This window comes from Tamandua tetradactyla, chromosome 5, assembly GCF_023851605.1.
Source record: "Tamandua tetradactyla isolate mTamTet1 chromosome 5, mTamTet1.pri, whole genome shotgun sequence".
Taxonomy (NCBI): Eukaryota; Metazoa; Chordata; class Mammalia; order Pilosa; family Myrmecophagidae; genus Tamandua; species Tamandua tetradactyla.
In genome coordinates this window covers 13,996,736-14,020,518 of record NC_135331.1, presented here as the reverse complement: position 1 = coordinate 14,020,518, position 23,783 = coordinate 13,996,736, and the positions used below count along the sequence as shown (strand labels likewise).

The 23,783-nt window shown below is 44.1% G+C and overlaps 2 protein-coding genes across 5 annotated transcripts in view; one reads left to right on the top strand and one right to left on the bottom strand.

The window, feature by feature from the left end:
- The window catches only part of SLC8B1 (solute carrier family 8 member B1), a 51,687-nt gene that overhangs the window by 21,977 nt on the left and 5,927 nt on the right, over nt 1-23,783 (top strand). For 2 of the 4 annotated variants that reach the window (XM_077159915.1, XM_077159914.1), the window contains exons 11-15: nt 2,686-2,827; nt 7,611-7,732; nt 18,028-18,181; nt 19,107-19,187; nt 20,511-20,575. In XM_077159915.1, coding sequence (XP_077016030.1) covers nt 2,686-2,827; nt 7,611-7,732; nt 18,028-18,181; nt 19,107-19,187; nt 20,511-20,575 — 564 coding nt within the window. Of the gene's footprint in view, nt 1-2,685; nt 2,828-7,610; nt 7,733-18,027; nt 18,182-19,106; nt 19,188-20,510; nt 20,700-23,783 lie in introns of all 4 variants that reach the window. The other 2 variants (XM_077159917.1, XM_077159918.1) reach the window with 2 other exon arrangements.
- TPCN1 (two pore segment channel 1) overlaps nt 15,709-23,783 on the bottom strand; it is a 118,074-nt gene continuing 109,999 nt past the window's right edge. The window contains exon 28 of the mRNA XM_077159913.1: nt 15,709-15,825. Within this exon, the coding sequence (XP_077016028.1) occupies nt 15,766-15,825 (60 nt within the window). The 3' untranslated portion in view covers nt 15,709-15,765. The remainder of the gene's footprint in view (nt 15,826-23,783) is intronic.

The following is a 23,783-nucleotide window of genomic DNA, read 5'->3' as shown; positions in this document are numbered from 1 at the left end:
TAACAGAGGACACAGAGTCGCTCAGAGAGGAGGTCACTGGAACTAGAGGCTGAAAGCAGTGAAACCTGGGAGCGAGGGACCAGCAGACACTGCTCATGCTTCTTCCTAAATGACAGAGGAACCCTGGATGCCAGCAGCCTTTCTTTAGTGCAGGAATAGTCCTCTAGGTGCCTTAATTTGGACATTTTCATGGTCTTAGAACTGTAAATTATAAACTAATATATCCCCATTGTTAAAAGCTAGCCCTTTTCTTGCCTTTTTTGTGGCTTTAGCAAAGTAAAACACCAACTGAACCACTGTTATTTAACACTGTACTAAGATTTAGAGCAATTAAGTGAGAGAAAGAAACGTAAGGCTTCCAAATTGGAAAAGGAGTAAAACCTTTCCTATTTGCAGATTACATGATCTAATATTCAGAAAATCCTAAAAAATTCACACGAAAGTTACTTGAGCTAATAAATTCAGCAAAGTGGCAGAGCACATGATCAACATGCAAAACTCGGTAGTGTTTCTATACGCTAGTAACAATCTGAGGAGGAAATTTTTTAAAATTCCATTTACAATGGCTACTTAAATAACGAAATATCTAGGAGTAAATTTAACCAAAGATCTAAAGGACTTACTCGTGGACAATTACAGAGCAGTGTGCGCCGATTTGAAGCTGTTGGGGACCCCAGAAAAGCCATGTCCTTTAATCCTCTTTCAGTATTGCAGTGTGGAAACCTTTCTGATTAGACCGTCTCCACAGAGATGCGGCACATCAGTTGTGGGTGTAGCCTGTAGAGGGAGATGTGACTCCAGCCATTCAAAGTGGGCCTTGATTAGTTTACTAGAGCCCTTTAAAAGGGGAAACCTTTTGGAGAAATGTCAGCTAGAGGCCCTTGGAGAACAGTTGTTTCAGAGACCTGATGTCTGGAGATGCTTGGAGAGCCAACAGAGCAGATGCCTAGACACGGGCAGAGGCCAGCAGACATCACCCTGTGCCTTCCCATGAGACGCTGAGCAAGCCAGAACCCAGACTTGTGTCCGGAGGAGCTAAGTGAAGGCCCACAGAGAGGAAACCACCGGCTTCAGAAGCTGAAAGCAACAGAACCAGGAATAGGAACCTGCAGATGCCAGCCATGTACCTTCCCAGATTGGACTTCCTTGAGCCAAGGTATCTTTCTCTGGATGCCTTAGTTAAGATACATTTATGGGTTTAGAACTGTAAACTTGTAACTTATCAAATTCCCTTTTCTAAACCCCATTCCATTTCTGGTATATTGCTTTCCAGCAGAATTAGCAAACTAACACACAGTACTGAAAGGATTTAAAAACGACCTAAATAAGTGAAATGACACTCAGTGTTTGTGGATTGGAAGACTCAACATCAAGGTATCAGTTTTACCCAAAGTAATTTATAGAGTCAACACTACCCCAATCAAAATTTCAACAGCTTTCTTTGCAGAAATGGAAAAGCCAGCCCTCAAATTTATTTGGGAGGGTAAGGGGTGACAAATGTGCCAGGCACATCTTGAAAAAGAATGAAGCTGGAGGATTTGCGTTTCCCAATATGTTTTCTTGCTCGAGGGCCTGTGGATGGGCTGGGCTGCCTCTGCTTCAGGCAGTGGGTCCATGAATCAGGTCTGCCCCACAGCTCCTTCTGGGACCACTGGGGTGTGGTGTTTTCATGGCAAATGGCAGAAGCACACTTAGAGCCTTTGTGCGGTGATGAGCACCCGTAGCCCACTGGCCAAAGGAAGTCGTGTGGCCCAGCCCAGTGGGGCAAGGAAACACATCCTGCCTATTCTAGTAGGTTCTTGACAAAGGGTATGTGTGTGCAGTTCTGTTGCAGGAAGGGATTGGAGGCTTAGGAAGCCTAGTCTCCCACAGTGGCTGTGAGAATTTAACCACCCAATTTATGTGAAAGGCTGAGTGTCGGGCGGGGATCCAGCAGTCGTTTGATTCATGTCCTTACCGTTCAGATGTTAGCTGAGAACCGAGACGTGCATCCCAGCTGCATGCTCTCCTCTGTGACTTTGGGCAATTTCCTTAACTTCTCTGGGCCTCAGTTTCTTCACCTGGAAAGAAAATAGCTCTTCTCTGCAGGGTTGTGGTCAGGACCAGCGTATAGAGCACAGGGGTAGTGAGGATAACAGCCCCCCAGAGATGCCTACACCTGAATACCCAGGCCCTGTCGATATGGTCCCGTATACGGCAAAAGGGGCTTTGCAGGCGCATGAAGTTAAGGACCCTGAGATGGGGAGAGCACTCTGGGGTATCCAGGTGGGCCTACTGTCATCACGAGGGTCCCTACAAGGGAAAGAGAGGCAGGGGATGGAGGGCCAGGGAAGGAGATAAGAGGACAGAAGCAGAGGTCAGAGAGAGATTGGAAGATGCTGCGCTACCAGCTTTGAAAGTGTGGGAAGGGGCTGCCGGCCGAGGAGGGCATTGGCGTCTGGAAGCTGGAAAAGGCCAGGAGCAGGTTCTCGCCCAGAGCCTCCGGGAGAGCATGGCCCTGTTGGCCCACTTAGGCTCCTGACAGCCAGAGCTGTGAATTCATAAAGGTCGCTGTCGAAGCCACTTTGCTTGGGGTCAGCTGTCGCAGCAGCGATACGGAGCCAGCACAGGTGGTTAGACCGGGGCCCGGCCAGCTGCGCCGCGGGTCTCCCTGGTGACACCCGCCCACCTTTGCCCGCCTGACAGTTGCCCGTGGAGTTCGCCCTCCTCCTCACTGTCCCCGTGGTGGACCCGGACAAGGATGATCGGAACTGGAAGCGGCCCCTCAACTGCCTGCACCTGGTTACCAGCCCGCTGCTCTGTGTCCTCACCCTGCAGTCGGGGGCCTGTGAGTACCCCTCCCCCGGGCTCTCCCGCCTCCCCCTCCTGGGTCCTGCCGGGCTCGCCTGGGGCCGAGAGGGGCCGGGCTTCCTCCACTCTGAGTCACCACGATCTTCCCCGTTCCCTCTTGGGGGGTCCCACTGGCAGTGGAGGTTCTAACTTCGCCCTGACTGTCCTCTTTTACCAGCTCTCATGGAGGACATGCCCCCGCTTTGTCAGTGCCTGCTGACTTCCTCCCCAGGCCCCTTCCTGTCTTCTGACTTTAGTATCTCACGCTGTCCACTGCCTTCTCAATCATCCAGGCTCCTCCATCGCAACCCAGTGGCGTCAGCTGTGAGGGGGGCTGGGGCCCTGGTGGCAGACAGTGCCCGGCTGGAGAAGGCGCTATTTGCTCCCACAGTATCAGGATGAAACTAGGTTAGGGTACAGTTGCAGCCAAATTCCCTGAGTCCCCACCCCCTACCCTGATTTATGGGAGGATGCAGAAGCATGGAGGGCAGGAGAGGGTACAGACTGTGTCAGGGCAGTGTGAGGCTGGACCTGAGAAGGGGCTGCCCTTTGGGGGTACGTGCTGTCCGTCTCCTTGCAGCGGCCCCTGTCCCTGTTTAGCTCAGGAGCCTTCCTTGCCTCTGGGGTCAGAGCAAACACAGGGACTTCCTTTCACAATCGTTGTTGCTTTCTAAAACTAAGACCAGTCACTCATGAACCATTTTCTCAATTTCCCTCCATTCCACACTGTTATGTTAGGTTTTCTTAAATTAAAGTTAACTTAAATTTATGAAAAAGGGAACCATATTATCCACCTTAATAGGAAACTGGCATCATTTCCATAAATACAGGGTAACTGAAAAAATGAATACAACAAAAGCAGAGCAGCCTATTCAGCCATCCTAAGTATAGTCTGAAGCCCGAGGCTTCCTTGTCACCTACAGGCAGACCGTGTTTTATTGTGCTTTGCAGATAATTGTGTTCTTTACAAATTGAAGGTTTAGTCTCTCAGTGCCATTTTTCCAACAGCATGTGCTCACTGCCTTGGGTCACATTTTGGTAATTCTTGCAGTATTTCATGTTTTCAGTATTACTGTATCCGTTCTGGTGATCTGTGTTCTCTGATGTTACTGTTATAATTATTTTGGGGTGCCACAAACCATGCCCATAAAAGACAGTGAACTTAATCGATAAATGTTGTGTATATTCTGCTTTCCCTCTCCTCGGACCTTCCTTTTCCCTGAGACAAGACAATATTGAAATTAGGCCAATTATTAACCCTACAATGGCCTCTAAGTGTTCAAGTGAAAGGCAGAGTTGCACATCTCTCACGTTAAATCAGAAACTAGAAATCATCGAGCTCGGCCTCCTGTGCCAAACTGTTGGCCAAGCTGTGAAGGTGAAGGTCTTTAAGGCAATGAGAAGTGCTAACACGTGGACAATAAGAAAACGCACCAACCTTATTGCTGATATAGAGAAACTTAGTGCTCTAGTTAGAAGATCAAAACCACCATAACCTTGCTTTGAGCCAAAGGCTAATCCAAAGCAAGGCCCTAACTCGCTGCAATTCAGTGAAGACTGAGAGAGGTGGGGAAGCTGCAGAAGAAAGTTGGAAGCTGGCATAGGTCGGTTCGAAGGCTTAAGGAAATAAGCCACCTTCCTAAACCGTGACATCAGAGAGCAAGGGGGAGTAGCAAGTTATCCAGAAGCTCCAGCTAAGATCACTGATGAAGGGGCTACGCTGAACAACAGAGTTTTTGGTGCAGCCAAAACGGCCTTCATTGGGAGGAAGGTGACATCTAGGCCTTCCTCGCTCAAGAGGAGAAGTCAGTGCCTGCTTCAAAGGACAGGTTGGCTCTCCTGGTGGGGGCTAATGCAGCTGGTGACTTCACGTTGACGCAAAGGCTCATTTGCCATTCTGCAAAGCCAAGGGCCCTTAAGAATTATGCTCAATCTCCCCTGTCACGTGCTCTAGAAAAGGAACAACAAAGCCTGGATGCCAGCACATCTGTTTACAACATGGTTTCCTGAGTATTTTAAGCCCACCATTGAGACAGACTGCTCAGGAAAAAAGACTCCTTTCAAAATACAACTGCTCACTGGCAATGCTCCTGGTCACCCACGAGTCCCGTGGGGATGTACAGACAACGAGATTAAGGTTGTTTTCGTGTCTGCACAACAGCCTGTCTGCAACCCGTGGATCCAGGAGTCATTTCAACTTCCTAGGCTTATGATTTAAGATCTATATTTCTTAAGGATAAAGCTGCCATAGATAGTGATTCCCCTGATGGATCTGGGCGAGGTCCACTGAAGACCTTCTGGAAAGGATTTATCATTCTAGATGCCATTGAGGACATTTGTGAGTCATGGGAGGAGGTCAAAATATCAACATAAACAGGAGTTTGGAAGACATTGATTCCAACCCTCATGGATGACCCTGAGGGACTCAAGACTTCAGTGGACAAAGTAACTGCAGCTGTGGTGGAAATAACGAGAGGACCAGGATTAGATAAAAAAAACAAAAAAAAACTGGAAATAGCTAAGAACTTAGTGAGGAAGGGAGTCCCAAGACGTGGCTGAACTCCTGCAATCTCGTGATAAAACATAGATGGATAAGATGTTGCTTCTTAAGGATGAGCAAATAAAGTGGTTTCTTGAGACAGGATCCACTCCTGGTGAAGATGCTCTGACGCCGTTGAATGACAACAAAGGATTTACAATACTACATCACCTGAGCTGACACAGCTGCAGGGTTTGAGAGGACCGACTCCAGTTTTGAAAGAAGTTCTACTGTGGGCAAAGTGCTATCAAACTAGTATCACTTGCTACAGAGAAATATCTTGTAAATTGAAAGTTGATCGATGTGGCAAGTCTCATTGGCTTATTTTAAGTGATTGCCACAGCCACGCCACCCTTCAGCAGCTACCAATAAGACCCCACTCACAGAAAGGTGACAGCTCACTGCAGGCTCAGAGGATGGCTAGCATTTTTTTTTATAGCAAGTGTTTTAAATTAAGGTATGTATTTTTTTTAGACATAATGCTATTGCATATTTAATAGACTGTAGTATAGTGTAAACTAACTTTTATGTGCAGTGAGAAACCATAAAATTCATGCAACTTGCTTGCTTTCCTGTGATAATCACTTTATTGTGGTGATCTGGAGCCCAACCCACAAGCATGCAAGGTATGCCTGTATGGGGACTAGCTAGCTGTTCTAGGTTGCTATCGGCCAGAATGCAACACACCAGAGAAGGATTGGCTTTTAATAAAAGGGGATTTATTTCATTAGTTCTTCAGAGAAAAGGCAGCTAACTTTCATCTGAGGTTCTTTCTTACGTGGGAAGGCTCAGGGTGATCTCTATTGACCTTCCCCAGGCTTCTAGGTTCCAGCAACTTTCCCGGGGGTGATTCCTTTCTGCATCTCCAAAGGCCTGTGTTGAGCTGCGAGTGCTGAGATGAGGAATGCCGAGCCGCTTGGGCTGTGCTACGTTGTGCTCTCTCATTTAAGCACCAGCCAATTAAGTCAAACATCATTCACTGCAGCAGGCACGCCTCCTAGCTGACCTCAGATGTAATTAGCAACAGATGAGGGTCATGTACCCTTGGCTCATGTCCACAGAACTAGGTGCCTTCACCTGGCCAAGTTGACAACTGAATCTAACTACTACACAAGCCTTGAGAGCATTAAAGACCTGTTAGCCACAAATGGAGACTCTCTTCTTGTTCCAGTGAGAGAATTGAAGAAGGAACCTCTTTCCTGAGACGTGATTCTGGGCCTTTGTGTCGTAACCACGTGTTTCTTAGCAGTATTGAGTAGGAGCAGGGCCACACTGGGGAACTGGTTCAGGCTAAACCATTTGTGACTCACGGAAGAGAAGCAACTCCTAAGTCAGCTCCCTGTCCAGGGGTGCATCCGGATTCCAGGGGAGCCCCATAGCAGCAGCTCCTGGTCTCATTTCCAGCTTGCCTTTCTTAGAGCCACTTTTCAGTCACGATCACTCTCTGCCTAGAGACCTTGATGGCTCCCCAGTGCCTCTGGGGAAAAATTCTCACCCCCTGTCATTCAAGGCCTCTGAGACATGGCCAGCTGAACACATTTTTTTTTTTTTATTAGCTGAACACATTTTAACTACTTTCAGGTATACGGTTCAGTAAGTGCGGTGGTGGTAACTGCATTTACAATGTCATGCTACCCTCACCACCACCCATTACCAAAACTGTCCTATCACTCACACCAGAAACTCTGTACCCACTTAACATTTATTCCCTATTCCTCGCTCCCATTTTTAGTATTTTAGTACAAAGCCTCCAGAGCTTAGTAACCTACTTGAATAGTTTGTGGAATGGACTTATTTGGACAGCAGGTGTAGGGCTCCTGAGTCACTGGGTAAGGGTGCATTTGACCCACTGTACATGCCTTCATCAGTAACGCCCGACTGCAGGGTGCTACCTGCAAGCTCGGTTGGACGGAAGTGCTGTGTTTGAGTCGTAATGTCTGCCACGAGGGAAGGAGAGGGTAATGGTGGCGAGTCGTCGTAGCCATTTCCGTGACGTTAACAGCAAAAGGCTGGAGTCTGTCATGTCTTTTATTTCAAATGTGATTGAAGCCCGAGGGCAAGGGCTATGTCCCCCTGAAGTACCTAGGATGGGGCTGGGCTGTGAAAAGTCTCTGCACTGTATCCACACAGTCCAGTGTAAGTGGATTTGGTTCTGGGGTCTCATCCCCCCCAGGGCCCCCTCAGTCATTGGGGGTGGGGGGCAGCGGCAGGGAGAGTCCCAGCTCCTTTCCCATTCGTGCAGACGGAGTCTACGTGATCGGCGGTCTCCTTCCCGTCTGGGCCGTGGTGGTGATTGTGGGCACAGCCGTGGCTTCAGTGACCTTCTTTGCCACGTCCAACAGCGAGCCACCCAGGCTTCACTGGGTAAGAACCGGGGCTCTCAGCTGCAGAGGGAAACTTTTGGGACAGTTTGGGCAGAAATCAGTTTCCCTAAAGACAGGTTTACGAAACTTTACAGCCACTTTTGAGGAGGTTTTGTATCTGTTCTGGGGTCTTTTTTGGGGGGAGAGGGGGTTTATTTCTTTTATTGTCATTTAAAAAAATTTTATTCATACCAACATAGAAACAAACATTCTTACCATGTGATCATTCCAATCTACATATATAATCAGTAATTCACAATATCATTCATCATCATGATCATTTCTTAGAATATTTACATCAATTCAGAAAAAGAAATAAAGAGAAAACAGAAAAAAATTCATACATACCATACTCCTTACCCCTCCCTTTCATTGATCACTAGTATTTCAATCTACTAAATTAATTTTCACATTTGTTCTCCCTATTATTTGTTTATTTTTAAACCATATGTTTTACTTGTCTGTTGATAAGGTAGATAAAGGGAGCATCAGATACGAGGTTTTCACAGTCACACAGTCACATTGTGAAAGCTCTATCATTATACAATCATCTTCAAAAAAAATGGCTACTGGAACACAGCTCTACATTTTCAGGCAGTTCCTTCCAGCCTCTCTGTAACACCTTAACTAAAAAGGCGATATCTATTTAATGCATAACAATAACCTCCAGGATAACCTCTCAACTCTGTTTGGAATCTCTCAGCCATTGACACTTTATTTTGTCTCATTTCTCTCTTCCCCCTTTCGGTTGAAAAGATTTTCTCAATCCCTTGATGCTGAGTCTCAGCTCATTCTAGGATTTCTGTCCCACATTGCCAAGAAGGTCCAAACCCCGGGGAGTCATGTCCCACATAGAGAAGGGGAGAGCAGTGAGTTTGCTTGTCGTGTTGGCAGAGAGAGAGGGGGGGGGGGCCACATCTGAGCAACAAAAGAGGTTCTCTTGAGGGTGACTCTTAGGCCTAATTTTATGTAGGCTTCCTTTGTGGGGTTAAGTTTCGTATGAACAAACCCCAAGATTGGGGGCTCAGCCTGTTGCTTTGGTTGTCCCCACTGCTTGTGAGAATATCAACAATTCTCTACTTGATGAAGTTGAATTTCCCCCTTTCTCACCATTCCCCCAAGGGGATTTGCAAATACTTTTTTATTCACTGTTCAAATAACTCTGGGATTTATCGGGACATTACTCTGGACAAACCTACAAAATTTCATGCCCTACTCGAGGTTCCATGTACTTATAGTGTTCATTTAAGCTGTCCACATAAGTTATATTAGGAACTGCACTAGTTGAACTATAAATTTTGTACCAAATAAACATTTTTTTGCTTTAGTCTCACACATAAGTTGAAGTTTTAAAATATTAATTACCATCTATTTTCAACACCCTGCAGTATTGACATTCCTTTGTTCTTCCTCATGCAAAAACATTTTTAAATTTGTACGTTTAGTTGCTATCATTCTACATGCTAGGCATTCCTAGATTATACCATCTCAGTCTTTATTGTCTGTCTTTCCTTCTGATTTCATTTGGGCCCCCAGGCCTCCTCCCTCTATCATTCTCACATTCAGCTTCATTCAGTATTCTACCATTATAGTATTACAGTTAGGTAGTATTGTGCTATCCATTTCTGAATTTTTACAATCATTCCTCTTGCACAATCTGTATCCTTTCAACTCCAATTACCCAATATCTATCCTATTTCTATTTCCTGATGGTCTCTGTTACCAACTGTAGTTTTCCAAGTTCATTCACTAATGTCAGTTCATATCAGTGAGACCATACAGTATTTGTCCTTTTGTTTCTGGCAAATCTCACTCAGCATAATGTCCTCAAGGTCCATCCATGTTGTTACATACTTCATAAGTTTATTCTGTCTTAAAGCTGCATAATATTCCATCGTATGTATATACCACAGTTTGTTTAGCCACTCGTCTGTTGATGGACATTTTGGCTGTTTCCTTCTTTTGGCAGGTGTAAATAATGCTGCTATAAACATTGGTGTGCAAATGTCCGTTTGTGTCCTTGCCCTCATGTCCTCTGAGTAGATACCTAGCAGTGGTATTGCTGGGTCATATGGCAGTTCTACATTTAGCTTCCTGAGGAACTGCCAAACTGCCTTCCACAGCACTTGTACCATTTGACATTCCCACAACAGTGGATAAATATGCCTCTTTCTCCACATCCTCTCCAGCTGTTTTATTGATAATGGCCATTCTGGTGGGTATGAGATGATATCTCATTGTGGTTTTGATTTGCACTTTCCTAATAGCCAGGGAAGTTGAGCATCTTTTCATGTGTCTTTTGGCCATTTGTATTTCCTCTTCTGAGAAGTGTCTGTTCAAGTCTTTTGCCCATTTTGTAATTGGAATGTCTGTCTTTTTGTTGTTGAGTTGAACAATCTCTTTATATATTCTGGATACTAGAACTTTATCTGATAAATCATTTCTAAATATTGTCTCCCATTGTGTAGGCTGTCTTTCTACTTTCTTGATGAAGTTCTTAGATGCACAGAAGTGTTTAATTTTGAGACATTCCCATTTCTTTCTTTCTTTCTTCAGTGCTCGTGCTTTGGGTGTAAGGTCTAGGAAACCACCTCCTGTTATAAGATTTATAAGATATTTCCCTACTTTTTCTTCTAAAAGTTTTATAGTCTTATAAGTCTTTGTTCCATTTTGAGTTAATTTTTGTATACGATGTGAGATATGGGTCCTCTTTCATTCTTTTGCATGTGGATAAAAGTTCTCTAAGCACCATTTATTGAAGAGACTGTTCTGTCCCAGGTGAGTTGGTTTGACTGCCTTATCAAAGATCAATTGTCCATAGATGAGAGGGTCTATATCTGAGCACTCTATTCGATTCCATTGGTCAGTATATCTATCTTTATGCCAGTGCCATGCTGTTTTGACCACTGTAACTTCGTAATATTCCTTAAAGTCAGGTTGTGTGAGATCTCCAACATCATTTACTTTTAGCTATTCAGGGCACCCTGCCCTTCCAGATAAATTTGCTTATTGGTTTTTCTATTTCTGAAGAGTAAGTTTTTGGGATTTGAATTGGTATTGCATTGAATCTGTAAATCATCAGGTAGAATTGACATCTTAACTATATTTAGTCTTCCAATCCATGAACACGGTATGCCCTTCTATTTATTTAGGTCTTCTGTGATTTCTTTTGGCAATTTCTTGTAGTTTTCTTTGTATTGGTCTTTTGTCTCTTTAGTTAAATTTATTCCTAAATATTGTATTCTTTTGGTTGCAATTGTAAATGGAATTTTTTTCTTGATTTTCCCCTCACGTTGTTCATTACTTGTGTATAGAAAGACTACAGATTTTTGAATACTGATCTTATAACCTGCCACTTTGCTGTACTTGTTTATTAGCTCTAGTAGTTTTGCTGTGGATTTTTCAGGGTTTTTGACATATAGTATCATATCATCTGCAAACAGAGTTTTACTTCTTCCTTTCCAATTTTGATGCCTTGTATTTCTTTTTCTTGTCTAATTGCTCTGGCTAGAACTTCCAACACAGTGTTGAATAACAATGGTGATAGTGGACATCCTTGTCTTGTTCCTGATCTTAGGGGGAAAGTTTTCAGTTTTTCTCTGTTGAGGATGATGTTAGCTGTGGGTTTTTCATACATTCCCTTTATCATGTTGAGGAAGTTCCATTTTATTCCTATCCTTTGAAGTGTTTTCATCAGGAAATGATGTTGGATTTGGTCAAATGCCTTTTCTGCATCAATCGAGATGATCATGTGATTTTTCTGCTTTGATTTGTTGATATGGTGTTTACATTAATTGATTTTCTTATGTTGAACCATCCTTGCATACCTGGGAAGAATTCTGCTTGGTCATGATGTATAATTCTTTAAATGTGCTGCCGCGTTTGATTTGCTAGAATTTTGTTGAGGATTTTTGCATCTATATTCATTAGAGAGATTGGTCTGTAGTTTTCTTTTTTTTGTAATATCTTTGTCTGGCTTTGGTATGAGGGTGATGTTGGCTTTGTAGAATGAGTTAGGTAGCTTTCCCTTCGCTTCAGTTTTTTTGAAGAGTTTGTGAAGGATTGGTACTAATTCTTTCCGGAATGTTTGGTAGAATTCACATGTGAAGCAATCTGGTCCTGGACTTTTCTTTTTGGGGAGCTTCTTAATGACTGATTCAGTTTCTTTACTTTTGATTGGTTTGTTGAGATCATCTATTTCTTCTCAAGTCAATGTTGGTTGTTCACACGTTTCTAGGAAGTTGTCCATTTCATCTACATTGTTGAGTTTATTAGCATAAAGTTGTTCATAGAATCCTCTTATTATTTCCTTTATTTCTGCGGGGTCCGTGGTTATGTCTCCTCTTCCATTTCTGATTTTATTTGCATCCTCTCTCTTCTTTTTGTCAACCTCACTAAGCGTCCATCAGTATTATTGATTTTCTCATAGAAACAACTTCTGGTTTTGTTGATTTTCCTGATTCTTTTCATGTTCTCAATTTCATTTACTTCTGCTCTAATCTTTGTTATTTCTTTCCTTTTCTTGCTTTGGGGTTAGTTTGCTATTCTTTCTCTAGTTCTTCCAAGTGGACAGTTAATTCCTCAATTTTTGCTCTTTCTTCTTTTTTGAGATAGGTATAATGGGCAATAAACTTCCCTCTTAGAGGCACTGCCTTTGCTGCATCCCATACGTTTTGATATGTTGTGTTTTCATTTTCATTTGCCTCAAGATATTTACTGATTTCTCTTGTAATTCCTTCCTTGACCCACTGGTTGTTTAAGAGTGTGTTGTTGAGCCGCCATTATTTATGAATTTTCTGGCACTCTGCCTATTATTGATTTCCAACTTAATTCCTTTATGATCTCAGAAAGTGTTTTGTATGATTTCAGTCTTTTTAAATTTATTGAGATTTGCTTTTTGACCTAGCATATGGTTTACCCTTGAGAATGATTCATGAGCACTTGAGAAAAAGGTGTATCCTGCTGTTGTGGGGTGTAATGTTCTATAAATGTCTATTAAGTCTAGCTCATTTATTATATTATTCAAATTCTCTGTTTCTATATTGATCCTCAGTCTAGATGTTCTGTCCATAGATGAGAGTGGGGAATTGAAGTCTCCAACTATTATGGTAGATGTGTCTATTTCTCTTTTCAGTGTTTGCGTCATGTTTTGGAGCACTCTGACTCGGTGCATAAATATTTACGATTGTTATGTCGTCTTGTTGAATTGTTCCTTTTATTAATACATAGTGCCCTTCTTTGTCTCTTTTAACTGTTTACATTTGAAGTCTAATTTGTTGGATATTAGTATACTACTCCTGCTCTTTTCTGATTGTTATTTGCATGAAATATCTTTTCCCAACCTTTCACTTTCAACCTATGTTTATCCTTGGGTCTAAGATGTGTTTCCTGTAGACAGTATATAGATGGGTCCTGCTTTTTAATCCATTCTGCCAGTCTTTGTCTTTTGATTGGTAAATTCAATCCATTAACATTTAGTATTATTACTGTATGGGCAATACTTTCTTCTACAATTTTGCCTTTTGGATTTTATATGTCATATTTAATTTTTCTTCTTTTAACCTTTACTGATAGTCTTCATTTCTACACTCTTCTCCACACCTCCCTATCCTTTCTTTTCCTATGTATCTCATGCTCCCTTTAGAACTTCTTGCAGAGTGAGTCTCTTGGTCACAAATTCACTTAGTGATTTTTTTTTGTCTAAAAATGTTTTAATTTCCCCCTCATTTTTGAAGGACAATTTTGCTGGAGATAAAATTCTTTGGTAGCAGTTTTTCTCTTTTAGTAACTTAAATATATCATGCCACTGTCTTCTTGCCTCCATGGTTTCGACAGAGAAATCTATGCATAGTCTTATTGGGCTTCCCTTGTATGTGATGGATTACTTTTCTCGTGCTGCCTTTAAGATTCTCTCATTCTCTTTGACATCTGACATTCTGATTAGTAAGTGTCTTGGAGTATGTCTGTTTGGATCTATTCTGTTTGGGGTATGCTGCACTGCACTTCTTGGATCTGTAATTTTAAGTCTTTCATAAGAGTTGGGAAATTATTAGTGATAATTTTGTCCATTAGTTTTTCTCCTTCTATTCCCTTCTCTTCTCCTTCTGGGATACCCACAACATGTATATTCATGTGCTTCATGTTGTCATTCAATTCCCTGAGTCCCTGCTCATATTTTTCCATTCTTTTCCCTATATTTTCTTTTGCTTTGCTGGATTTCAGATGTCACATCCTCCAGTTCACTAATCCTATCTTCTGCCTCTTGAAATCTGACATTGTAGGTTTCCATTGTTTTTTCATCTCTTCTACTGTGCCTTTCATTCCCATAAGTTCTGTGATTTGTTTTTTCAGACTTTCAATTTCTTTTTGTTCATTCCTTGTCTTCTTTATACCCTTCCTCCATTCATTGATTTGATTTTTGATAAGGTTTTCCATGTCTGTTTGAACATTCTGAATTAATTGTTTCAACTCCTGTATCTCATTTGAATTGTTGGTTTGTTGCTTTGACTGGGCCATATCTTCAGTTTTCCTAGTATGATTTGTTACTTTTTGCTGGTGTCTAGGCATTTAATTACCTTAATTAGTTTATTCTGGAGATTTTCACTTTTTTTTTTTTTACCTAGGGTTTTCTTGCTGGATGACTTTTTTGTCTATCTGTTCTTTGACATTCAATTCAGCTTATTCTGAACCTCTAGCTTAGGTTTTGTTTAACAGATCAGAATTTTTCAGTTCTTGTTTTCTTGTTTCTTGCCCTGCCTATATGGTACCTTTTTTCCCCCTTAGGAGAGTCTACTTAGGTATTATAGACCCCAGCCAGATTTTCCCAGACCCAACTGGCCTCCTCTCAGGAGGAGTCACCTGTGTCAATTTTCCTTGAGAGTGAGACCCAGCAGGTTGTAAAGCTTTCCTGTGAAGCCTAGACTCTGTATTTTCCCTATCCTGCCTGGTTTGTGGCACTTGTCTGCCTGCAGGTCCCAACAACCTAAGGTGATGCAGGACCTTTAACTTCAGCAGACTCTCCCTGCTGGGGGCGTGGTGGAGACAGAGGAGAGGTTGTAGGCTGGCTTTAATTGCTTCACTTTTCCACACCCTGGGGTCTGAATTCCTTGAGAGAGGGATTCTGCCTGAGCTGGGCCCCACCCCTCTCCCGTGGAAGGCATAGTCTCTAGATAAACATTCAAACAAGCTTAATTTTGCCTATGCCTGGGGCAGTTGGAGCTTGAGAAGCCCTGCAGCTGTATCCAAAGAGCAGTCAAGCTGTAGAAACACAGCCACAAAAAAGAAAAAGAATTTGTTTTAGAGCAGGAACCCCATTCCCAGCTTTGCCAATCAAAAGCTTAAGGTGGTATATTGCTCTGTACCTTCAGGTCCTATTTACCCCCTCCTTTCCTTCAGGGCCCAGACCCTTTCACGTGTTATATGCTGTCTGATCCAAAAAAACCCCGTTTCCTTTTTTCATTTTCCATTAGCCCTGCCCCCTCTGCGCTAGGGCAAAAAACCAGCGACCTCTGCTTTGACTCGTGGTTCAGCTGAGCTGGGGGCCTATTTTTAGTAGTCAGAATTTGTGAATTAATTCCACAATTGGAGTTTGGTTGTGTTCAGCCCCTGTTGCTGGTAATGTCAATCTCCTTTCCCCTCTGGGAAGCAGCCTGTGGGGGAGGGGCACCAGCTGCCATGTCTTGGGGGACTCACGGTTCTGGGTGGGCTCGCAGCCAGTCCAGACTGGGGTATGCTGTGTGTCCGGTTACTAACGTGGCCCCAGCAGTTGTTCTGTACTGTTCCTGGCTGTTTACTAACTGCTCTGGAGGATGAACTAAATCCCACACCTTGCTAGGCCGCCATCTTGGCCCGATCCCTCCTAGTCCTTTCTTTTATTGTCATTTTGAAATGTCTTTTTCATTTGATTTTTTTTCACATTTTTTATTGTATAGTATAACATATATTCAAAGCAAAGAAATAAAAAGCAATAGTTTTCAAAGCACTCTTCAACAAAAAGTAGTTACAAGACAGATCTCAGGGGCAGGCTGCCGTGGCTCAGCAGGCAGAGCTCTCACCTGCCATACTGGAGGTCTGAAGTTCGATTCCTGGTACCTCCTGCCCATATGCAAATAAAAAAGAAAAAAAAAAGAAAAAAAGACAGATCTCAGAGTTTGTCGTGGGCTACCATATGATCCTCTCACATTTTTCCATCTAGCTGCTGCAGAATACAGGAGGCTAGAAGGCTTAAATATTTTTTTTTATTGTCACAATCAACTTTTTCCCCCTTTTTTGTGAAAAATAATATATATATACAAAAAAGGTATAAATTTCAAAGTACAGCACCACAATTAGTTGCAGAACATATTTCAGAGTTTGACATGGGTTACATTTTCACAATTTTAGGATTTTACTTCTGGCTGCTCTAAAATCCTGGAGACTCAAAGAGCGATCAATTTATGATTCAGCATTCATATTCGTTTTATCTATCTTCTGGGTATGACTCCATCATGACCTTTGATCTTTCCATACCTCTCTTTGGGGGGGGGTCTTTGGGCTATGGCCATTCTAAATTTTTCACATTGGAAGGGTCTTCCTCTCATACGGGGTAGGGAGATGGAACTAGCTGATGTTCTGGAGAGGCTGGGCTAGGTTTCAGGACTTATCCAGGTCAGGGACCTATCTGGATGTTGTAGGTTTCTGGAAAGTTACTCTAGTGCATGGAACCCTTGTGGAATCTTATATATTACCCTAGGTGTTCTTTAGGATTGGCTGGAATGGTCCTGGTTGGGGGTTGGCAGGTGATTATAGGTAGCAAGGTCTACCTGAAGCTTGTGTAAGAGCAACCTCCAGAGTAGCCTCTTGACTTGATTTGAACTTTCTCTGCCAGAGATACTTTATTAGTTATACTTTTCACCCTTTTGGTCAGGATGGAATTGTTGATCCCATGGTGCCAGGGCTGGATTCAACCCTGGGAGTCCTCTCCCACGTCGCAAGGGAGACTTTCACCCCGGGATGTCATGTCCATGTAGTGGGGGAGGGCAATGCTTTCCTTTGCAAAGTTGGGCTTACAGAGAGTGAGGCCACATCTGAGCAACAAAAGAGGTCCTCCAGAATTGGCGTCCTTTTAAATAAAATTCACTATAGAGCTTTTTTTCCCCTTACTATTGGATTTTTAAAACAGCTTTATTGAGATATAATCCACACACCCTACAATTCACCCATTTAAAGTATACAATCCAGTGATTTTTGATATATTCATAGATATGTTCAACCATCACCACCATCAATTTTAGAACATAAAAAAACCCTTCCCTTCTAGCTGTTGCCTGCTATCCCCCACCATGTCTACTCCCCTAGCCCTAAGCAATCACTAGTCTACTTTCTTTATGGATTTGCCTATTCTGGGCATTTCCTATAAATGGAATCATAAAATGGGATTTTTGTGACTGGCTTCTTTTACTTAGTACAATGTCTTCCAAGTTTATCCATGTTGTAGCTTATATCAGAACTTCAGTCTTTTTTATGGCTGAATAATATTCTATTTAGCGGACATACCACATTTTGCTTATCTGTTCATCTGTTGATGGACATTTGGGTTGTTTCCACCGTTTGGCTCTTAGGAATAAGGCTGTTGCGAATGTCCATGCATAAGTTTTTGTGTGGCCATGTGTTTTCATTTCTCTTTGGTCATTACCTAGAAGTGGAATTGTTGGGTCAAATCGTAACTCTATGTTTAATGTTCTGAAAAACTGTCGGACTGTTTGCCTTTATATAATGAAGTGTTAGATATCAAATTGGTAGTGATGGAATTGTTTGGTCTTAGTGGGTTCTCTTTCTTCTAAACACTCCTAAAGAATTTTTGGCAGTTTGACCAAAGACTTTTCCTCAAAAGTGTACTTAGATTTTTCATTTTTTATTAGTTATTGATTTAAAATGTTCTGTTATTATGTTTATAAACTCTGATGTTGACCTACTAAGTCAGTAATGGGGGATGAATTTTCAGCAAATTGATAAACTAGGGAAGTCGTTTTCAGGCTGGGTTTCTTATGTATTTTGGGTTTGGAGATTGGGACTCTGATAAAAGCTGTGGATGGACCATTTTCCTAGGAAATAATAGTATGAGCTAAGGTTTTATTGAGTGCTTACTCTGTTCCTGGCAGGAGTTGCTTTGTGTGTATTACTTTGTTTTATATATAGTACCCACCTCATGGGGGGGGGTTCCTGTTATCCCATTTTGCAGATGAGAAACTGGGGCTCTGTGTCCCTGCTGGGGGTTGGCCTGGGGCCCTTCAGCATATGGTTCTGCTCCCTCCCCAGCTCTTTGCTTTCCTGGGCTTCCTGACCAGCGCTCTGTGGATCAATGCGGCCGCCACAGAGGTGGTGAACATTCTGCGGTGCCTGGGCGTGATCTTCCGGCTGAGCAACACGGTGCTGGGGCTCACCCTGCTGGCCTGGGGGAACAGCATCGGAGGTGAGGGTGTGGGCTCTGCCTGCCCCGGCATCCACACCCAGGGCCAGTTTGGGTCTCGGGGGAGTGTGGCCCCATTGCCCCATCACAGCTTCATGCCCTCCCAGTCAGAGTTGCACGTGGGCCGGGGTGTCCAGGGCGTCTGCCCTTAGCGTGAATTTGGTGCTGACTATTATTGTGGACAGTGGCACCAGCATGAGGTGGCCTGGGTTGCACCTGGGTGGGAGACTCTGTAGAGGCTATCTTTTCCCCACACTCTGATGCTGGACACCCAGTGAACTCCCAGAGCTCTTGGCAGGGCAGGGCAGGGCACCCATCCCAGCCAGCTGTGCCGAACGTGCTCATGGGCGTGTGACATGTGCAAACAAATATCTATGTTTTACTAGAGCAGCTGTATAAGGTTGGACAGGTTGTGTACTGCACAAGAGAATCCGGCCAACAAAGGGCAAAGGAAGTTAAAATCCAGCTCTCCGACCTCTCATCTCTTTGGGGCACCATTTTCAGTCACCTTTTTCTGATTTGCATGGAGGTGCCATGTGTGTTAGCTGCAGACAGGACTTGGGTGAAAAATGATGGATGCACATCATATACCCACAAAGTTGCTCCTGGTGGGAAAGGAAGGGCAAGGGGCAGCGGAGAGAATGGTGGGCCCCATTGCACTCAGCTGGCTCGTGCCTGCTCAGGCGCATGCTCATGGGTTGAGTGAATGACCGTGGGTGAGAGGGAGGGAGGGAGGGAGTGACCAAGGGCATCCTCTCACTTCTCAAGGCTCTCTCTCTTTCTTTTTCTTTTTCATAGTATAAGATTTTATAAAAGTGTCTCATGCGAGTGTAGAGATGCACGAATTCAAGTTCTGCAGGGCAGGCTGCCAAATGGCAACCGCAATGAAGGTTTTCGATGAATAAGGCTGTCTCTTTTTTCTATGCAGATGTCTTCTCAGATCTCACCCTGGCCCGCCAAGGCTACCCACGGATGGCATTTTCAGCCTGCTTCGGCGGCATCATCTTCAGTATCCTTTGAGATGCTGTTCTTGGCCCCAGCACTGGTGTCATGGGGGCCTTGGAGAGGTGACGTGGCTGTTTGGACCACAAGGTCCTCTTCTGTAAATGGGCATATGGAGAGTCCTGACCTCATAGGCCTGGCTGATTGGTACCTGGTACCCTCTCAGTAGGTGGCAGGTGGTGGTGGGGTGGGCAACTAGGAGATGCCCAACCCGCATGCCCTGTGTGTCCGAGGAAGCGCACTCCCTCTTGCTTAGGGATTTAACATGGTCTGTAACAGGTCAGCAAGCTTTTTCTGTCAAGGGCAGATAGTAATATTGTAGGCTTTATGGATGATATGGACTCTTGTCACTGTTCAGCTCTGCCGACAGAGTGGGAAGGCAGTCACAGGCAATTTGTAAACGAATAAGTGTGGCTGTGCTACGATAAAACTTCATTAAACAAACAGGCAGGAGTCCAGCCTTGGCCTGCAGGCTGTGGTTTGCTGTCCCCTGTGATACAGAGAAAAGACAGGTGCAGGCAGCCAAGGGCTGTGAAAAGGAAAGGATTTTGAAACTAGACAGTTGTCGATTCCTGTTGCAGGACTGCCACCTGCCAGCTGTGTGACCTTGGGCATGTGCCTTGTTCTCTCTGAACCTCGCCTCTCTATATAGTAAAAGTGGGTTGGCCTGAGGATCGAAATGAAAAAATGGGAAAATCCCTAGGATAGTGCCCAGCACGTTGCAGGCAGTCAAAAGGCAGTAAGTGTTATGGGTTGTAAAATAATGTTAATAAAAAGAGCTTAAAGTCCAGCTCTCCCAAGCTCTGCCATGAGAAGGCCTGGGGTGGTGGTGGTGGTGGGGAGCTACAGAGGAGGCAGCTAGCTGGCAAAACACAAAAGGGATAGGACCTGTACACGTCCCTTGCTGTCTGTAACCCCCAGGCTGCATAGGGCCCTTGGTGGCCGTTGTACCCACTGAGACCTGCTGCTTGCTTTTGGGCCCTGGCCTGACCTCTCAGCTCAGGGTGGGAAGGAGGGAGCCCTGCCTGGAGCAGTGTGTCCTGGCATGCTGAGAGACAGATAGGGTACTTCACCTTGTCCAGCCCCAGTCCCTGCACCTACTGAGGGCTTGAGGTACCAAGCATTTCTGTGGCCCCATTTGATTCTTATAAACTGAGTATAACATATACGCCCCCCACCCACCTTCTTTAAGGTGTTGAAACTGGATAGGGTCTCCTCTGACAGGAGGGGGGATGGACTATAAAGAAAGCAGAGTTCTGTTCTTGTGTAGCATCTGTAGTTGGGGTTTGGGGCGGGCTGTTGTAGAAAAGCTTCCTGAGCTGGGCTGCAGACATCCTCGTGGGTGTGGGACTGGGCTGCCTGCTGCAGATCTTGCGGAGCCACACGGAGGTGAAGGTGAGTGCCAGGCCCTTCTGCAAGGGCCTCCTTCCTCTGCTTCCTCACCTGCCTCCTTGGGCCTGGGAGACCAGTCACAGCTCAGCAGTTTATTCTTGCCCGGGAAGAGAACGTGTCTGAATCTGTAAGTCTGATCTTTAGAATACTGTAAAAATATTTTGCACATAGGTTTGAAAACACCTTATTGCTTTTAAGTTCGCAGACTGAGACGTAGCTTGAGAAGGAGGAGCAGGAACCCTGGGTTTTGATTCTGGTCCCATCATTTGAGTTTCTTGCTGTGTGATCTTGAGCAGGTTAAGGTATCTCTGAACTTTGGTTTCCTCATCTGTAAAATGGAGCTGGCTAAATACGCCTGAAATAAGGGTCAGGGTGACCATCATGGTTCAGTGCTGCTTAGGGGGAAGGGATGGGGATGTGAGAGGTGGGAGGTGCCGTCTGTTGAATCCCTGGATCGTGGACCCAGCAGATTTGGAGAAGGTTGTGAAACATCAAGCCCGAGCTCCTCCCACTTGAAGGGATTTGCATTTTTAATGAACTCCCTGGGGCTGCGGCCGCATACCTGTGCTCTACCTGAGAGGCAGGCTCTGCCAGGGTGACACCCAGCCAGCCAGGCGGGTGATGTTGAGGTGTGGAACGATGCGGGTGGGCTTTATGTGACCGGACTTGCCAGCTTTCCTACAGCAGAAGAAATTGAGATTCCTAGGTGGGCTTTTTTTCTACATTTAAAACATGGCAGAGGGCAGACTTGACCCAGGGGTGGTAGGCTGGCATTCCCCATTTTGGTATCTCTATTCTGAATAGTCTTTTGTTTGCTCTCTGGAAAGCAAAAGACTGATTACCTGGGATTGGTTTTACAAGTGTGGGAGAGCACTTTGAATGCTGTGAGGCCCAGAGCCTTTCTTTAAGAGTGCCTCATTCAGGACAGACTCCTGGCAGCTGACCTGAAATGAGGGGGCAGGACCAGCCTTCCACATGGCCACACAGGCTCGTAGCTCCTTAGGGCTTGAAAAGTACACCTTTCCAAATAAATACCCCGTCTCCCTACACATTTTATGTACGTTCTTTCTTGGTTTAACAGTTTCCTTTTCGTGGTGGATTCTAAAGTGGTTCCAAACAATAAGGTGCCTCTTTTGTGTGTCTCCCTGTTCCTCCCACCTCTGTGCTGAGCTCGGGAAATGTGCTCGTGGTTCCATGGGACACTTCAACAGGGAGCGATGCCCACGATGTCCTGGCTGGTGGAAAACTCAGTGCTCTGAGCCCTTGCCTGTTGTCTGATCGTGCCTGTGGTGTGCAGACTGCTGTGACTGGTGTGTGTGTGCCCACCTCAGGGTGTATGTGTGTATGTGGTAGGGGGGAGGCAGCATGGGGCGATGCTTAGGACCATCTGTCACTTGTAGCGACTCAGTTTCCTCATCAGTGGAAGGACCAACGACAGTGCTTCCCAGACAGGGGTTTGGGCAGGTGGAAGGAGATGGGGCACACAGTGCCTCGCACCCACCTGGTCCTAAGTGCCCCGTTAGATGGTAGTCAGGAAGGAACTCATGTGGGGAGTGGACAGTTTCACTTCCTTTTTCAACAACCCTATATATATATATAGAAAGAGTGAATTCGTTTTCCAGGGCTGTCATAACAAGTGACCACAAGCTGGGTAACTTAAACCATATAAATTTATTCCCTTTCAGTTCTGGAGACTAGCAGTTGGAAATCAAGGAAGGGCAGGATCCCTTGTCCAGCTTCTCGTGGTCTCAGGTGTCCCTTGGTGGGCGGCTGCGTCACTCCAGTCTCTGCCTTCACCGGGCCTTTCCCTGTCATTTCCAGTCACTGCAGTTTAGTTTTACAAACATATCCCCTCCCCCCATTCCCTCCAAGTTTGCTATTTTAAGTCATCTTTTGTAAGTGATATCATACAACTTTTATCTTGATGTGTCTTATATAGAATACAGAAATTATCATTATACCCGGCAATACTACTTCTAGATGTACCCAGACTAGAGTTCCAGTTTCTCTGCCTCTCCGACACATTCTTTTCCATTTCTTAAATAAGCATTCTGGTGGGTATGAAATACTATCTCGTTGTGGTTTTAATTGTAGTTCCATACCATTTAGCCATCTTGGAAAATCTTTTCATGTGTTTTGGGCCATTTGCATATCTTCTTTGGAGAAATGGCTGACTTTTTGTTGAATTGTAAAGTTCTTTATGTATTGTAGATATTAAACCTTATCTGAAATATGGTTTGAAACTATTTTCTCCCAGCCTAGAGGTTGCCTTTTCCCGGCAGATTGTGAAGATTTGCCCCTATGTTATCTTAAGAGTTTTATGGTTTTAGCTCTTATATTTAGTTCCTTGATCCATTTGGGTTGATTTTTGTGTGTGATGTGAGATAGAGGTCTAACTTCATTCTTTTGCACGTGGGTTTCCGGTTTTCCCAGCACAGTTTGTGAGGAGACTCTTCTTTTCCCACTTCATGTCCTTGGCATCCTTGTCAAAAATCAATTGGCCAAAGTTGTGCAGGTCTGTTTATAGACTTTGAATTTTTTTTTTTTTTTTTAACATGGGCAGATACCAGGAATCGAACCTGGGTCCTCTGGCATGGCAGGCGAGTACTCGGCCTGCTGAGCCACCATGGCCCTATAGACTTTGAATTCTAATCTGTTTGCCCGTCTTGGTGCCAGCATCACACTGTTTTGATGACTGTTGCGTTGTAACACATTTTGAAATTGGGAAGCAGGAGTCCTCCAAACCTGTTCTTCTTACAAGTGGTTTGCGTGTTTGGGGTAACTTGTAGTTCCGTACCAACTTGAGGATCAGTTTTTCCAATTCTGCAAAAAAGACTGCTGTAATTTTAAGATGGATTATATTAAGTTTGTATATTATTTGGGGTAATATTGACATAACTCTGGTAGCTCTTCCAATCCATGGATGTGGAATGTCCTACTATTTAGATCTTTAATTCTGTCAGCATTGTTCTGTAGTTTTCGTCATACATTTATCCCGAGACATTTTATCCTTTTAGATGCTCTTATAAATGAAACTGTTTCTTTAATTTCCTCTTTGGATTGTTCAGTGCCAGGGTTGATCTTGTACCCTGCCGCCGTGCTGAATTCATTTATTAGCACTAATAGTTTCCCTGTGGATTTCTATATATAAGTGTATGTCATCTGCAGACAGATAGTTTTTATTTCTTCCTTTCCAACTTCAATATCTTTT